A 19,016-nucleotide genomic window follows, 5' to 3' on the forward strand; every position below is an offset into this window, starting at 1 on the left:
CAAGAAATTCCTGGATCCGCGCCTGCTGTTAACAAGGTATATATCAGTATAGATGTAAGAGGTAGATGTTAGCTGAAATTCCTGAGAAACGCACATCTCCCTAGTAATACCTATTCAAAAATACATTATGGTGATCATAATTATCTGCGTCCTTGATGTAGAAAAATTGAGATAGGATTAAATGATAGAAGACAAACGGGAAAAGATTCAGGAAGTAATATGTGAGTACCCCCCCCCCCCCCCACCCAGGTCCAGTACAGCGTTTTTGTTGCAGCCGGGGTGCCGCAAAAAAATCGTAACTTTCTTGTTTTTTGTTCCATTTTGTCCTAACTTTCACTAGTCTTATTTCTTTTCTAGTAGTTTTCTAAGAAGGTTGGAATTTCAGATTCCGTGATGATTTTGCTGAACAACTTTATTTTTTGTGACGATTTACATTTTTCCTAATTTTTTTCAGTGAAGTTATGCTCAGTGAAATTCAATGAAGTGCTAGAGTTGATTGAAACAGGTGCCACCAGAACGAAAATAGCAGAAACATTTATGGAGGCACTGGACTTAAAGGAAGACAAAAGGGGTCTCTATCGTGCTGTAATCGATGCTTTGTATCGATCAGGTAAGAAACAATCAAAGGTCAGACGAGATGAGTATTGAAAGAAAGAAAGCAAGGGAGATAGACAGAGAGAGAGAGAGAGAGAGAGAGAGTGACAGAGAGTGACAGAGAGAGAGAGAGAGAGATTTTAATAGCGCTTGCCAAGATCTGGATATAATTTGAACTGCTAATATGAAAACGTTTTCTCTACGTCACCTTCAGGCCTCCAATCTCCGTTATTTCTATCCCGATAGCCCCTATGAAAACCCACACCCGCATGTATTTGTGTATCTTCCTATTCTTCTTCCAACCGTCTCCTTCTCCTTCTTTCGTTTTCTTCTTCTTTTCTTTTTTACTATTCCTATTCATCCTAGATCTCTAGATCATTGCCTTTTTCTTGATGTCATATAAATACATAACTGGTAAACCGAGGCGGACTGGCAAAGGGATATAATCGATTATGGATATGGCTGGTTGATATTTTTTTAAGAAAGGGAAAGAGAGAGAGAGAAAGGAATAAAGGAACGCATGATCTTATGATATAGTGGGCTGGTCGCACGTTACGTCTGGCCCTGCTGATGAACGTTCTTTATTTTTTTTCTCTTTCGTTTTTCTCCCGTCGTACAGATAACGGTGCAATAGCTGAACATCTGGAAGGAACCTCTAAATTCGACACCAAGAAAAGGGAACATTATTGCTCGTTTCTTAAGGTCTACGCCGAGCGATTGGAGGATATGGAGCCTCTAAGCCTTCTTCCCTCTTTATCAAAATATCTTTCTACACGAGACCGAGAGATGATACGGAAAAGGGTACGGGAAAATCGTTTCAATTTGCTTTAATACTATACTTTCTCTTCCTAAAAACTGAGCCTTATTTATTCCTTTTGTTCTACAATGTCTTTCTACCCACAGAACATTACTTTCCACTCTTCACTTTGTTGTTACACAATGTTCACTTATAGCAGATTTACATGTGTTTTTTTCTCAAATTCACTAAAGGGTTAGGCCTTTATTAACCTATTGGCTACTGAATTCTCTCTTTCCCATTGGTATAATAAAGGGACCACACGGTTCCAGTAGGCAATGGGTTAACAGTGATTTAAATTGATTCAATGGGAATCAAGCACTGAGTTCGTGTTGAATGTAAGATATTTGATAGATTTAAAGTCTTAAACGTGGAATTCGTGATTTTATTTGCTACTTCTCGTTGTCATAAATGTTTCCCACCAGATTTACTTCGCTGCTAGTAATATTATCAAGAAAACGTTTTCTGTCATATAATATATCATGAGCAGGTTGACCATGAGGGAAATTCTGCTGGCGCCTCAGCACTTCTCCTAAGACTGGATCATAAGACAGAGGACTGTTTTGAAGCGTTCATCAAGGCCCTAAACAGGAATGGCTCACCCAAGCTCGCCAAGGAGATGGAGGCAATGAAAAATTTCGCTCTGGGAATCGATGAAGATGACAAAGTTGACGATGGTGAGAATAAATTAAGTCAATCAATAATGATAATGATAATGAATTACATTTATAAAACGCTTAATGCAGCGTTTCTAAGCGCTGAACAAAAACAAGGTACAACACAAAATATGCACACAGCAATAATAGTACATAATTCTAAAAATAACAATTACATATAATTGGCAACTTACTTTAAACAAAACTGCCCTATAAACTATTAAACAAAAATACTTCAAACTTCCCTTTAACTACTTTACGGATGGGGATTGACGGGGATTGACAAATTGGTAAACTATTCCATTCAATATAGAGTAAATGCCCGTCTGGCATTCAGCAGGCGTAGGTAACCATTACAAGAAAATGTGTCCGTGCTTGTGAGCGTTTGTAAATGGCCGCGAACGTGGACCTTTGTAGGAATACACACCTTCTAACCATGGACGCCCGGCGAAGGTGGACGTCCACGGTTCTCTTTTATCTTTAATATGACTTTTTACGGCTAAACAAGTACCATATCAAATAGGAGACTCGATTGGAGCTAGGTCCACGATAACCGTTAACAAATCTGATACACCGGTGTGCATATCATTACGACCGACTAGGATTAATGATCGGTGGGACAAAATTACTCGATCGGCGGATTTCATTTCCGTCTGCTGCCAGCTTTGGATCAGTTTAGGGGAGTCCCTGTTTTACCTTGTGATTTCAGATAACGCGCGTTAGCGAGGTCTTGACGGGGACGTCGGACTTCCGGGTACTCTGGCCTGAGCTGCACGGGACGCGCCCCGCGGCTTAACGGCGCGGTGCCCGTCTTCTACAAGTAACATTTCGAGTCGCTAGCTGCATGCTGATTGATGGCGATGCCGAAACGGATGGTCAACAAATATCTTTAATTAAAGTAAGTAAAATTATATATTTGATGGAAGAAAAGTATAGAGCTAGGTCTAAATCTGGGACAATACAGTACGTATTTAAAAAAACGTAACACTTTTGACAAATCTGTCAAAATTACTTTTCAAAATAGTCTAGGAAGGGCATTTTTAAACGTGCTCGAGACCTAGCCATAGAGTAAAACCTAGTTTTTTTCTATAAAATGCCACTAAAATAACAAATATTTCTTCTCGCTTGAATTAACATTGACCTTTTTTGTCCATAGTGCCAAAAATGGCTTGCGCCAAATTAAAAGAAGAGGGGAAATAAAATCAGCAATATGATTTTAAGTAGGCCTCTTTGCGAACGTGGACTTTTGCAGGAATACATACCTTCTAACCATGGACGCCCGGGAAAGGTGGACGTCCACGGTTTTCTTCTATCTTTTGTATGCATGCAAAAGAGCAATTGATTTGAATGGGAGTATAATCAGCCTTTTTTTTAAAATGCACTGTTACTGTATTAGAGAAACTGACTGAAAAATGAGTAAAAAAGGGTGTTCATATCTAAAGTAGATTGAGTCGAGATCTAGATCTATTTAGTCAGGAATTGATTTGAATGGGAGTAGACTATAATCGGCTTTTGTTTATATGCACTGTAACTGTATAAATTGGAGAAACTGACTGAAAAATGAGTAAAAAAGGGTGTTCATATCTAAAGTAGATTGAGTCGAGATCTACTTAGTCTGGAATTGATTTGAATGGGAGTATAATCGGCTTTTTTTTAATATGCACTGTAACTGTATAAATTGGAGAAACTGACTGAAAAATAAGTAAAAAAGGTGTTCATAATCATATCTAAATTGGATTGAATCTAACTTTTCTTAGGCAATAACGTCTTGACACGTACCAGTACGTTAGTTAAAGTTAGACTAGACACATTTCTATCCGACTATGAATTGAACTGATAATGATCCAGTGAGATAAAAAAATAAACATGATCTAGATCGATCTAAACCTGTAATAATAGATCCCCCTCACCTCAGATATAGGCTCTTTATTTTTCATCTTTACCAGCTAGACCTCTACATTAATTTGAGGTGTCTTGGTCGAGTGAATATGTCACCGGGCTGTGGATCACAAGGTCCGCGGTTCAAGTCCTGCCGCGGCACTAATGTCCTTTGGCAAGACATTGATCTACATTTGCCACTCTCCACCCAGGTGTTAAATGAGTACCCAGTAGGATGCAAAAGTTAATGTGGTTTGATTAGCAAGTGGCGCTTGTAAAATGGCGACTGGCTGGAATGCTCCCCAGGGAGCGGAGAATATGCATACAAAGTGTGACCCGGGTATTAATATATATCTGTAAAGCACATTGAGAGAGCCTGTGGTCCTGAAATGCGCTATATAAGGACAAACTATTATTATTATTATTATTATTAATTTCTGCATTTGAATTGAAGTCTGTTTTCGCCATTAGCATTATTGACTACGTTGCACACCACTCTGATATCTGCAGTGTGTTTATCTTCAATCTGACAATGATGAAAAATGAACTTTTACAGATGTAAGAGCTTAGAAGGAACATTACTTATAGACCAGTAGAATCTAGATCCTTATTGAAGCGAAAGACTGCACGATATTTGATGCCCACCTAACAATCACTAGAAAAGGTTGAGATAGATCTCTAAACCTAGTCTAGTTTTTGTTGTTTAGAGTTTGTTTGGCTTAACTTAATACTAGTCTTAAGCATTTATTTAACTTTAGAATCAACCCTAAATCATAACAGTCAAATTTAGGTTTTTATTGTTTTTTTTTCAAATTTTCACCCTCTTTATTTTCCACAGCTAAAACAATGACTATGGATGATCTTCCTCCCCCTCCTCCTCCTCCTTCTCGTTCTTCTTCGTTGTCTTTTACATCAAGCAGTTCAAAACCTTCCGATCCATCTCTTCATCAGTCTACTCAGTCACTGCCCTCACTTCTTGAACTTTCTATCTCTGATCTGCCTTCTTCTACTCTCCCCAGCATTGGTCTTTGCCCTACTCCATCTTTTCATCCCTGTCATCCTCCATCTTTTCATCCCTGTCATCCTCCATCTTCTCTGCCCCTGCATGCTTCTTCTTCTGCAAATGATGATCCACTTCATGGATTGTCTTGTCAGTGCTTTGTCTTCTTTTTTCTCCATCTCTTGATCATTCTTTGTTTTCTTTACATTATCATGGTCGTATCGTATCTTTTTCTTTAAATGTTTGTCTTCATCTTCTTTGTCTGTGTATGCATGTTCTGAACGTAATGTTTCTATCCCTGCTATACTAGCTATCCATTTTCTTCTCTCCAAAAGAAATATGTTGAGGTGAGCTATTAAGTTAATGAAGTTATCGTCATTTGGACAGTAATTGCAATATTACATACCTCATTAAGTTTCTGCATTCACATCATGTACACATTTTTATTGACTAGTTTGTGAAGAAGAATAGAGGACACTACAATGTGATTTAAGAACATTTCCTAGATTTATATGTACAAAATCATTACAAAATATTAATTTACAAATTAAAGCTTGTAAAATACTTCTTGTACATGTATTTTATGTTCCTTTTGTTGACAGTAACAAACTAAATTAAAGGTAATCCCAGTTAGGATTTGGATCTCATTCTGGTCATCAAAAGAGCATCTGAACTCTTTGCAAGGTCTGTCATAAGTCCATGCATGCAAGCTGGCTGGTTAGAATTAGCAGAGCAATCCTGCTTCCACAGTATAACTGTCACGGGCTAGATATATGACTTAGGCCTACATGCAAGAAAGAATATCAAGGAAAGATAGTCATGAAAATTGCGAATGGTCCTTAGACCAGACCCAACTTATGATTTACATGCATCACCTTCTCTTGTCTTCTTTTTATCATTAGATGACAACCAGACGCCGCCGTGTTGCACCGCATCAACAGGTAGAGAAATGGTGCAGGGCTGAAAAAGACCCAGATGGCTTTGAAATAAAGTTTGTGAATGAGACAATAGGTGGGTGAAATCAAAATATTTGATTGCATTAACTCCCAGAGACGATTTTATTTTTATTAGACATGCATATATACGTACATGTATTACAAGTGATCAACGAATTAACTGTAATTTGGAGCTGGGATAAAGTAGATTGGAACGATTTCTATAACAGTTTTAACTATTTGTGATACATGTACATGTACCTTAATTGCAATTAATTATAAGCCAGTACAATTATTAAATGCAAAGCTTTGATTTCACAAAATTATGGTTCATAAGTTAGTAGATTTAAACTTCAGAGCAGCAGAGTGAAGACAAATGTAGTGGATATAAGAGGGCATAGATGGCTTTATGTGGAATGCTTATGCCACCCAAATTACGCATTTAATTCATAAAACTTTGTTGAACCATTTTAACAGCTAATGCCTTACGAAGCCGAACTTTCCAGACTATTGTAAGGAATATTTTTGTAAGCTTTAGAATATAAAATATCATGTGTACTCCACTTCAGGTCATGGACTATTCACATGCAAACACTTCCAGAAAGGTGATTTTCTTCTAGAATACAGAGGGATTTTCAGTGAGACATTAGATGCAGATGAAGACAATGACTACACATTTCATTTTCTTCATACAGGTGTGAACTACAGGTTAGTAAAGGTTTCTTTAATTTCTGTTTCAAGAAAAATGAAAATAAAGAAAACTACAACTATGTTATTTCATCAATTTGTTACCATACTGTATGCTGCTATTTATATTTCAGATCAATTATAGTGACTTGAATTATTTGTGTTCATGATTTCTGCAATGATACCATAAACATTTGTAGAGTTTTTTTTAAGAAGATATGATGGAATAGGTGTGGCCTGTGTGCCTTATCAAAGTATTTAAAACCTTTTCTGCAATGATGAATATGAGCTAGACCATGCATGTGATCACGAAGGGTAATATGTAGCTATAATTTGGTGGAATAATGATTTACTTGCATTTTGTATGTTATTCTCAAGTCTTTTCAGAAGAGGGTTCAAATTTGGGCAAAAGAATCACCCTGGTACTGAAAATAGTGGGGGTCATAGTTTTGTATCGATCAACCAAAAATCTTTTCATTTCCCCCTCTCATCGTAAAATTCCGACGTTCTATTGATAAAATAGGTCACTTATAAATTTCATGCCATTCTTCATTAATTGTACTTGCCAATTAGGGCTGGAAATGCCAGGGCTTGCAAATATTTACAACAACAAAAATACTGGTATGTATTAGTTATAACTTTTATTTTGAAATATGAGCCTTAACTCTAACATTTGTACACAGGTCTATTTGAGCTGTATTTTGTTCAGTATAGTTTCATGCTACCTCTAAGCATGCAATCTTTTTTCATTTATCTTGCGACTGCAGCATTGATGCATCTGATCCAGAGGCGGGGTTAGGCCGTTGGATTAATGATGATCATAAGGCACCAAATTCTGTAATGAAGAAAATCATCCTGCATGACTCAAGTCCACACCTGTGTCTGTTTGCATGTGACGATATTCAGGTGGGGGAGGAAATACGATACGATTACGGCACTAAGGATTTGCCATGGCGGCAGGTACGATATTACACTTTGTTTTATTTTGTATTTACTGGTGAAATATGAACATTATACAGTTTTTGCAAAAGCTAATTTACCACCTCCATCATTATTGTTATTTCCATTTACTATCGCACAATGTTGGACATTAGTTTTCCTTGATGCCCTTATTCCACGCTGCCCTATACTCTATCAATCCTTGGGCCTTTTAAGGAGAGCACTTCAAAAACTTTCAAAAAAAGATGATGAAAAAGAATATTATATAATTACTTTGTACAAGTGGTATTCATATATTTATGTCAATAATATCATACAACTCTAGAGTCGATAATTTAAATGTACGCTTTAGGTGACTGTATATTCTCCAGCACTATAATTTTTCTTATACGATATTGAGATTTTGCAAATAATGATATAATGGAATATACAAACAACTATACAGAAAACGTCACATCGCTCTCATGATAAACATTTGCTTCATAGTGTATCCAAAATCAGACTCATGTATTGATTTAAATTGCAGCCTCCCACACCAAACGTCATGCCACACACTAACATCAACGTGCAGGAAACGCCTAGCAAGAAGCTGCCGACACCCCACAGCATGGACATTGTCACCTCTACTACCACCAATAAGCTGCCCTATATGCCAGATGCAACATCTAAGCCAGCATCACAACCAATCATGAACAACATCAGCAACCAAAGCTCTCACCAGTGTCCTATCCAAGGAACACCATCCACCAGTCAACTACTACCCCACTCTCAAGAGGGTGACACACCAACATCCGATGATAATGGGACAGCTAGGCAAGAGGTATACTCCCTGAGTAACAGCATGTCTTGCAGCCAGGTTGATGCCTGCTATAACCCGGACTTAGATTCCCCAGGTGTCATAGATGGAAGTGAAGAGGGACCAGAAGGCCTAGATGTATGTATTTCTAAAATGTTTTGTTAATTAAGAAGAATGTTTTTAATAAATTTCCTTGCATGTGGGCAATGATGTAAACATACTTAGGGCAAATATTTACTTGCCTATACACTACAAATACATTCTTTACCATAATGAGCAATATTGATACAGTAATAAATACCCAGGAATGTGAAAGTCCATGTTTGTTTACTTAAATTAGCAAGTCCATATTTGAAGATTTTAAATCACACTAATTGAAATTTAACAGTTTAGAATACATGTAAATGAGTCCATGTTTGTCGTATTAATTTAGCAAGTCCATACTTGAAGGTTTTTTTTTACCAGTACACAAACAAATGTGTTGTTTGAAATAAAATTAGGTGGACCATTGGAAATTTGTTAACTTTTCTGGGGCTATAAGGAAATAAAAAACTATTGTGCCAATTATTCTTGATGATTTTAGGCTTTCACCATACATGTACAAAATCTGGAGTACTGCAGGTATGCTGATGATATTGCGATATAGCCATTAATGCTTTTCATATGTTTCATATAGGTTTTCGGCATGCAGCAGCCTTAAGACAAAATGTTATGTAGTTGTCACAATAAATGTTTTACTTCAGAGTGTATCAGAAACTCAACTCAAATATTAATTTAAATTTCAGACCCAATTGCACACACCAATTGTGGAGCACACCTCCAGTAACATGCAGGAAACGCCTATAAACAAGCTGCCGACACCCAACAGCATGGACATTGTCACCTCCACTACCACCAATAAGCTGCCCTATATGCCAGATGCAACATCTAAGCCAGCATCACAACCAATCATGAACAACATCAGCAACCAAAGCTCTCACCAGTGTCCTATCCAAGGAACACCATCCACCAGTCAACTACTACCCCACTCTCAAGAGGGTGGCACACCAACATCCGATGATAATGGGACAGCTAGGCAAGAGGTACACTCCCTGAGTAACAGCATGTCTTGCAGCCAGGTTGATGCCTGCTATAACCCGGACTTGGATTCCCCAGGTGTCATAGATGGAAGTGAAGAGGGACCAGAAGGCCTAGATGTATGTATTTCTAAAATGTTTTGTTAATTAAGAAGAATGTTTTTAATAAATTTCCTTGCATGTGGGCAATGATGTAAACATACTTAGGGCAAATATTTACTTGCCTATACACTACAAATACATTCTCTACCATAATTAGCAATTGTATACAGTAATAAATATTCAGTAATGTGAAAGTCCGTGTTTGTTTGCTTAAATTAGCAAGTCCACATTTGAAGGTTTTAAATCACACCAATTGAAATTTAACAGTTTTAAATAGCTAAGTCCATGTTTGTCGTATTAATTCAGCAAGTCCATACTTGGAGGGTTTTTTTCACCAGTACACCAACACATGTGTTGTTTGAGGAAAATCAATCCCCTTTATTTTGGGTGTGGTGATTAATAGGTTTATAGATCAATGCATTAATAACTGTTTTCGGAGGCGTTATGTTTTTGGGTTGTCCGTCTGTCCGCCCGTCTGTACGTCCGTTCTCATGATCGCGTTATCTCAAGAACCGATTGATGGATTTTCTCCAAACTTGGGTCATGTATGTATCTTGCAAAGCCAATTAACTGATTAGATTTTGGGGTCACAAGGTCACAGGTCACAGGGCTCATTATGTATGCATACAAAGCTTGTGATCGCATTATCTCGAGAACCGATTGATGGGTTCCCGCCAAACTTAATTCATGTATGTATCTTGCAAAATCAATGTATGTATCTCGCAAAATCAATAACTGATTATATTTTGGGGTCACAAGGTCAAAGGTCACAGGGCTCATTATGTATGCAAAAATAGCTTGTGATCACATTATCTCAAGAACCAGTTGATGATGCACCTATGGTATTATTGGTGTATAATATTGTACTCTTTTATCTAAGCTGGCAGAAAACAGTCACAATAGGCACAGTTTGATCTTGAGGATTTTGCAGGGTGGGACTTTAACAATTAGGGTCTAGAAAAATGCACACAAAAAATCTTTAAAAACATACATAATACACATTAAGATAAAACAGTTAATGGTTTGTTGATCTATCGTGCAGACCCAGCATAGAAGTAAACATGCATGTCAGGGGACCTATAAAACATAATTTGCCTTAATAGTGTACTTACATTTGACCAATTCAGCAGGAGATATTTGATGTTTGCTTTCTATATGGACTCTAATTTCAGTTTCTCTTACTGTTTTTTTTTCAGGCCATGTCAGAGGTGTCAGACCTGTCGGAAACTACTACAGATCTAACAGATGATTCTGACCCGGATTACATACCGGAATCTGATGATGATGTTGGGGAAAGGGAGATGAGTCCTGTCATTCCTATCCCTGGATCTTTTAATATTCATCGTGGTTGTCTACCCACTCATGAAGATGAAGCATCAACCAGTGAGAATCATGTAGACAGCACCTCAAAAGCAGTATTGCATGCCTGCAGTAGGTCTTCAGGGATACAAGTGAATGCCACAGCAAATGGAAGAAGCAAAAGCTGGGATAAAGTCCAATATTGTCCTTTCTGCATGGAACCTCAGAAGAAATTACCTCGCCATTTACAAACTCCCAAACACAGAAACGAACCACAGGTGCAGAAATGGCTTTCTAGTGAAGACCAAAAGGATAAAGTGAGGCAATTGACACTAATGCGCAATTATGGAAACTACCTACACAATATCTCTGTCCTGAAGAAGGGAGTTGGAGAACTCATTGTTGTTCATAGGCCAGCAGACAAGTCAGATCCATCAGATTACGTTCCCTGCTCAAACTGTTATGGTTTTATCACGAAGACAGAATTGTGGAAACACAAGTGCAGCCAGATACTTGATAGTATACCATCTGGGAAAACAAAGAAACGAGGAAAAGTGCGTGCTGCCAAAATGCTGCTACCAAATACTCCTGGGGTGGATACGAGAACCATTGAAATCCTGTCGAACATGATCGATGACAATATAGCCGCTGTGGTCAGGTCGGATGACCTAATAACTAAATTTGCTGAGAAGTTAACCATGAAACATGGACATAGCAGAGACCAAGAGAACTATATCAGGCAACGGTCAAGGGAGCTAGGAAGAATGGTCCTCGAGTACAGATCAATGACAGGGGAGACCAATGTCGATCTTGCAAGTCTCATACGTCCTGAGAAGTTTGTTGCAGTGACGTCTGCTACAAAACTGGCTGCAGGATTTTGTGCTGAAAACAATGTCTACAAAACCCCCAGTCTTGCATTAAAGATCGGACACGGTCTGAAGACTTGTTGCGAGATTCTACAAGGAAAAGCCATTATGACGCAGAACTCTGCCATCAAGAAAAGTTGCAAGGCATTCTTGACCCTGTATGACCTTCAATGGGGGAGCTATGTAACTCACCATGCACTAAGAAGTCTTCAAGAAGGAAGAAGAAATAACCCAAAGTTGTTGCCACTTACCGAAGATGTAGTCAAATTTGCGAAACATCTCAAGGGAGAAATGCATGCAAAATTGAATGGGCTTGAGAAAGAGAGCAACACCAACAGAATTGCACATGAATGGCATAATCTTTCTGAAGTACTGCTGGCACATATTGTTGTCTTTAACAGGAAAAGACCTGGAGAGGTCTCAAAAATGACCATGCAAGATTATGAAAATTGCTCGCAAGGAGAAGGTGGTATAATTGATGGTGCTCTCAGCAAGTGGGAGAGAGCACTTTGTCGAGTTCTATGGAGAGTCGAAATCGTGGGAAAACGTTTGAGGACGGTGCCTGTACTTTTGACAACGACAATGAAGAGGGCAATGGACTTGTTGAAAGAGAGGAGATGTGAGGCTGGCATCGAGGAGAGCAACACATATGTGTTTGCTGGATCAGGGGAAGGGCACCGGAGAGCATGCGATGCTATCCGTGTCCATTCCACCAAATGTAATGCTGAACATCCAGAACATCTCAGAGCAACACATCTGAGAAAGCAAATTGCCACTGTAGCCCAGATTATGAATTTAAAGGAAAATGAGCTAGATGTCTTAGCTAATTTCCTTGGGCATGACATCAGAACGCATCGGGAATACTATAGACTCCCAGATTCAACAGTGCAACTGGCGAAGGTTTCAAAAGTTCTTCTGAAGATGGAGAGGGGAGATCTTGAAGGTCTTGCCAATAAAGGACTAGAGGAAGTGCAGTTGGATCCCAGTGAAGGTAAAGTGCATAATATTTTCTTTTGAATTCTTCATGCAAACTGCAAAGAACGACTAGAGTAGAAAAACGTGCAGATTTTGTTTGCTTTTATTTTCATAAATCAATAATACATAATACATAGTGTAAATTGAATAAAAAATATGGCGGATGGCCCATTCCAGCTGTGTATCAATATAATACCGCTGTTCTTCCATGGTGTCCTTAATGAATACATGTACATAATAGAAGCAATCAAAGTAACACAAAAAACACAACAACAATGTATTGAACATAAACATGTATATTCCAGCAATTTCAAACTAATAAATTTGATTTTCTTTTTCATATTCAATATATCTTTATAAAAAGGGATACAGAACCGTAGGAACCTTAACAAAGAAAAAAAGTAGATGAATAATTAAGATTTTTTGTGGGGGGTGCATAATTGGCGATTTTGTGCAAGACTGTTTGATAGATGTCCAAAAGATTGAAAGAGAGAGAAATCTGCATGCATCTGGCGTGAACTAAGCATTGTAATCATGTCGAACCATGTTGTGTTCATAATGAATTAAAATGTTTATTACTGAAACTATAAATTAATTATATATAAGACATGCATGAATTTCATTCCTGTTGTTAGTTTGTCCTAAATAATTCTATGAGGCTAATTCCTTTCATGTAGAAAAATACTTTTTCAGAATATTTGTATACACATAAAAACACTGTTAAGGGCCTGATATAACATTACTTATGCTAATTATAAATATTTCTTTTGATTTTTTGTAGAGTACATCACTGATGCCGAGTCAGATTCTGAGGGTGAAGATGTGCAGTCTGATGATTCACCTTTGGTGACTGTGAGGACAGAAGGTATGTTAAACAAGAGAAAGTCAAATCCTAGTCAGTAGCTGAAAGCCAGTGGTGCATATAGTTTCTTTGAGTCAGGGCTGCTTTAATTGATTGAATTATGATTGTTAGAATGCAGTTGCACTATTTGAACGTTTCATTATTTGTCCTAACAAAAATAGAACACCCAGTACTTGATGAATCGACCGAAGCATATTTTCTTCACATATACTTCACACATATATATATATATATAGAGAGAGAGAGAGAGAGAGAGAGAGATTTCCTGTTAATACAACATGTAGGGTTATATTATTTTCCACCAAAAAATGGTACTGGGTATTTTCACTTGAATAATGTATACATGTAGTTCTAGTTTTATGTTTCATGACAGTTTCACTCTATTCTATCTGGGAGCCAAAGGCATGGACGTAGGGCTATATGTGCTGTTTTGTCTCAAAATGAAATATATTTTCTGATTGAAGGTTTAAAAGATATATATTCTCCTTGGTAAACAGACTGTAGTGCCTACTCTGGGAAATCAAAAAGTCCTTCTGAGAATCATCCAATCAGGAAAGTCTGGACTTTGAAAGAGAAGACAACTGTCGCAGACCATTTGGGCTCATTTCTCCTAAGACGTACCCTACCAGGAAAGGCACATATTTTGAAACTCTTCAATGCAGAGCCACAAACCTTTCGGGATCGATCTTGGACCAACGTGAAAGATTTCGTTCGAAACCAGATTCGGAAGAAGGATGTAATGGGATTCTTGAAGATGTAAAGTACATTTATGAATGCTCATCATGATACATATTATATATACCTGTAGACATTGTGACATTTCTCCCAAAAGAGGAGGGGAAGGGGATGTGGCAATGGACTTATCGTGTCAGGCTGTTGCCAAATGATTTGTTATCATTGTGTGCTTGTACATATATGCAAAATAATTGGGGCACTTAAGTTAGACAGAAAAAAGATATGTTTGTTGCCTGACTTGAAATTCGGCAAGATCCCTTCTCCCTCCTCCCTTTTGGAATTGATTTGTTAAGTTCATACATGAAGGTTTAGGTTCAGAACTGATGATATACATGTACAGGAGAAATGTGTAATGTATTGTAATGCTGCTCATGTATGCATTATGAGATTTTATCAAACCCTAAAGACAAAATTTATTGTTGATTTTTTTGGAGTAGATAATGCAGTCACTAGTTAAATGTGGGATACCCTCAGTTGATTTCATTGATTACTTTAGTTCATACGTGAAAGATTCATATTATGGAAGTAGTCTGTATGTCCTGTTTCTTTTGTGATTCTATTTAAAGTTGAGACTTTGAAAATGTGTAGTCACATTTAATTGGGTTTCGAGAAATGTTGCACCAACAAATAGATTTCCTTTTGTTTATGTAAAATATCTACAGTCGGTATGGAAGTTCATGTAGTGTAGCTCTATTGAAGTAAAAAGCTATCGAGTGAAAAACTGTTAATTCAGCAACTTGGTGACATGACTTTGCCCATTCATTATATGAAGGGTGATGGATGGAAACTTCATATAAGAGAAGCAATAATTATAGGTATATAGAATATTTCATGCTCTTCACTTGAAATCTAAATTTATATATTATGGTTTCATTTGTTCTAGATCAGTATGAAAGAAACAAATGTTCCCTAACAGTTTCATCATTTGGTTTTTAATGAAAGTTATATAAATCCTCTCCACATAATATATGTACGACTTCAACATTATTTTGTGTAGATAAATGCGTTTAATAGCAATTCACCTCATTTAATTGATGCAATTGATTTAAGCACTGTAGATTTCAAAGATGTAATATGGTATAAATGAAGACTGTATGTATACTGTGTATGAGCAAGGAATTTAAAGACATAAATTATGTCACAAGTATCGTTTTATATTACTTAAAGCACATGGATCATATTATGTTTAATTTCTTTTTAATCAGTAAACTAGTTTTCAGCTTTATCAGTATGCTGACCAGGATTTAGGGGCAAAGAATAAACATGTACAGTACCTGTATGTCAACGCATTATAACGTTTATATATATGAAAATAATCATCTTAAGTTTGTTAAAGAGGTCCTCATATGCACTGGGGCTTTTAGAAATATTACAACAAATATGGACGTCCTTTATACTACAGTTGTGGAGTGAGATAAAATGCTAACAACTTGATAGTAACAAAATTACTTCACTCTGATTGACAGATCTAATCTAGATCTCTTGGTAATTGGTATATTTAATGATAAAAAAGCCATAATTTTGAGTAAAAGAGATTATTTTATAAGTCTAGAATAACTTTAAAATTGTTAGAGATATGTTATCTTTCAGTTCAGTATGAAAGGAAACAGTTGGTTCCTTGAATTTTTAAGTGTGAATCCCACATTTATTTTGTAGTTCAATATATGCTCTATGACTCAAGTCATACAGTTTGTTATTGCACTTTCAACGTTAGAATTTTGGGCTAAAATTGTTATGTGTTATGTAGTTCTTTTTACTAAAAATATAATGGCAGTGACAGATTCAGACTGATTTACACGGAACAAATAAACTTGTTTCTGTCTGTATAGTCCTAACCCTGCTTAGCTAGGGTGGGGGTTGGGGGGGGGGGGGTTAACAATTTAATACAAAGGTTCTTACATTTTCAACAACAACAAGGGTGTAATTCAGGCTCACACAAAATATTCTTGTAACCACACACAGACAAGATTGAAAAACACAATTTTTTCTGAGGGGGGGGGGGGGGGGTGCCAAACCCACTCCTAAATCTGCCACTGTCAGTGTTATGTTTGTATTTACAAAAAAGGTTATGTGTTAACAGTATATTTTGAAAAATGGTTAGGCATATTTGTTATTTGTATTTATAAGTTTCTATTGATGGACAATTACTTTGAAGGCTTGTAGTCACAACCTATCTCGAGTCTAAAAAAACAGTATGAAATTCTTGAGGCCACCAAATGAAATATTTACTTGTTACGTACTAGCTATATCCAATGAGCAGTTTAGCTAGTTATACCTGTGGTACATTGATGGGTAGTTTAAGTTCTTTTGTATAAGTACAACAATGTAAAAACTCCAGTTGTTCCTTAAAAGTGTTTTGTGAAGAAGAAAATTAGGAGTATGTGATTTGTAAGGTTTGTAATTTGTTGTCATTTAACCATACACCAGTCCACAAATGTATTCATATTGATGGCCTCTTCTCCCACCTAGTGATGAACTATTGTATTCACTTGTTATGAGTTAATGTATACTGGTCTACTACTATTGAACCTTGTCATTGGTATCATTAAGGTTCAGGGTGCACATCCGTAAATATAGGTACATTTTCATGAACTATTGGGATCGTGTTCATAGGATTTAACAAAAAGAAAAGAATCAAACCCTTCGAGTTTATAACCCATCACGGAGAACTATGTAAGCCTATATAGTGCAATAACTCAGGGCTGCAAGCGCCCAGCAAGACCATGCTTTTCATGGAGATATCTGAAATATAACTTTAAATTGAACCTTTCAGGGACAGACTGTTTTGGCTTGGGGGGCAGAAAACAAATTTTCTTTGGTGAGTTTTATAGCTGCAAACGGTCAATCAGCCGCACAAAATCAGATCCATGCAGTTTGGCAAGAAAAAATAGAAATAGAAAATTAATACGAATTGTCCTAAATGCAAATTACAGCTTTAAACGGAGGTCACACTTAATTATTTCAGTTGTACCGATAGTTATATGCCTTTTATAGCCATTTGCTAGCGAGTTAGTGTTCAGCTTGAATCCTGTTAAAGATATTTTGCTCTTAAAGGAATTTCTTGTAATGCTAGATAAATTTCCATTCACACAGACCTTGAAGCCTGTGAAATATTATGAAGATGTACATGATTTATTGTATGTCACCTACAATTTTTTATATCTTTCATTGCACCTGTTAAACAGTCTTAATTGTGACAGCATATTTGTGACGTTGGCATCTATTACGCTACGTCAAAGGAACACTTTAATTGTGTTGAAATTCCATACATGTATTATGAGTTCTATATGTATGTTTGTTATGGAAGTCACTTTTTCTCTTACTAAAACATGTTTTTGTAATTTGTTTAAAATTTTTGAACTTGACATTTGGTTCCCTACTTGGATCATTGTGTTTGATAGCTTTATATCACGTACTCCAGCTTGTGACCATGTACTTCATACGATTATGTGTATGAAAACGTAAGCATATTTTGTTTGATTAAAAAATGGCATTTGCCATTATTGTTGCCTACCCTTAATCTTTCGTGTTGTCCATTATGTTGTAGAGTAGTATAACATGCAGAATATGATATGTTCGGAAATGGTTTCATGACAAACGTAGTAGAATGTATATACCAGTAATATATATTTTCACATCTATAACGCTCACATAGTTATTTCTGAATAATTTGCTTTTGTTCTGGTACCATGTACAATAAACAACAAGGAAATAGTAAGCAGTCCATAGTTGCTGGATTAATTAAAAAAATCCACATTTGACAGTACCGGTATGTTATCTAATGTCAAACGTCCACGTTCAATATGCTAGTTTACCAAGTCCACGTTCAATATGCTAGTTTACCAAGTCCACGTTCAATATGCTAGTTTACCAAGTCCACGTTCAATATGCTAGTTTACCAAGTCCACGTTTGAAGGTATGTATAAGAAGGAATGTCAAAGGTCCATGCTTGTACTGTTTATTTACTGAGTCCATTCTTGAAGGCGTTTAAAGCCCCATCGTACTACTTGTATCTACTTGCTCCCCATTTATAGAATACAATGCCTAATCGGTGACTATTGGTCCCCCATGATCCTCTTTTTCTTATGTTAATTGATCGAGAGCTGAGTTGATGAGATAGCCACCTGTCATGACCACCCTGGGTGGTCTAATTCCTCCTAGCCAAACTAGTACGTCCACATTCGGAGGTACATAAGTATGTGTATAAATAATAAATGTCAAAGGTCCATTTCATTGGGTTAAAGTTATCAAGTCCATTTTCAAAGGACTTTACAAGGGATTATTAATACGTTCATGTTAAAACGCCTAATTAACAAGGAATTTAACAAGTCCATGTTTGACGGCCTTATTCACGAGTCCATGTTTGAAGGCATTTACAAGGAATTTAAAAAGTCCATGTTTGCGAGAGTTATTTCATAGGTCCTCATTCGAGGGCATCTACAAGTATGTGTGCGTGTACGTGTGTGTCATGCGGGATCCAGCCGGCGGCAAGGGGGGGGGGGGGCACTTCGTGGGAAATATTAAGCGGCGAATCGGCCTCCCGGTGAATAAGCGGGGGGGGGGGGGGGGGGTAAGAGCACTTTTTTGCATTATGTGAGGAAAAATTTACCGGCGACTCAGCCAGTAATATATATATATACATTTTTTTGTAATAATTATTTTTGCCAGGGGGGGGGGGGCGCTTTAGTTTTTTTTGTTTAAGATTAAATTCAAATTTCCATTTAAATTGTTTACCTGTTTTAGGGGCTGGGGGGGGGGAACCGGGCCCGTCGGCCTCCATTGTAGATCCGCGCATGTGTGTCTGTGAGTACGTGTGTGTG

General features: G+C 37.1%; 1 protein-coding gene across 2 annotated transcripts; it reads left to right on the forward strand.

The window, feature by feature from the left end:
* The first annotated feature begins 2,433 nt into the window (after nucleotides 1-2,433).
* Nucleotides 2,434-15,335, forward strand: LOC115919811. 2 transcript variants are annotated; one of them, XM_030974118.1, is made up of 9 exons: nucleotides 2,434-2,944; nucleotides 5,827-5,935; nucleotides 6,555-6,567; nucleotides 7,314-7,506; nucleotides 8,012-8,419; nucleotides 9,067-9,477; nucleotides 10,656-12,615; nucleotides 13,381-13,464; nucleotides 13,959-15,335. In XM_030974118.1, exons 1-9 carry the CDS (start codon nucleotides 2,891-2,893, stop codon nucleotides 14,219-14,221), a joined length of 3,495 nt encoding a protein of 1,164 aa, XP_030829978.1. In that variant the 5' UTR covers nucleotides 2,434-2,890; the 3' UTR covers nucleotides 14,222-15,335. The 2 variants fall into 2 exon arrangements, with proteins under 2 accessions (XP_030829978.1, XP_030829979.1); XM_030974119.1 differs by lacking the exon at nucleotides 9,067-9,477.
* Nucleotides 15,336-19,016: the final 3,681 nt, after the last annotated feature.

The sequence above is a fragment of the Strongylocentrotus purpuratus genome, unplaced genomic scaffold (assembly GCF_000002235.5).
Source record: "Strongylocentrotus purpuratus isolate Spur 01 unplaced genomic scaffold, Spur_5.0 spur5_scaffold_7, whole genome shotgun sequence".
NCBI classification, from domain to species: domain Eukaryota; kingdom Metazoa; phylum Echinodermata; class Echinoidea; order Camarodonta; family Strongylocentrotidae; genus Strongylocentrotus; species Strongylocentrotus purpuratus.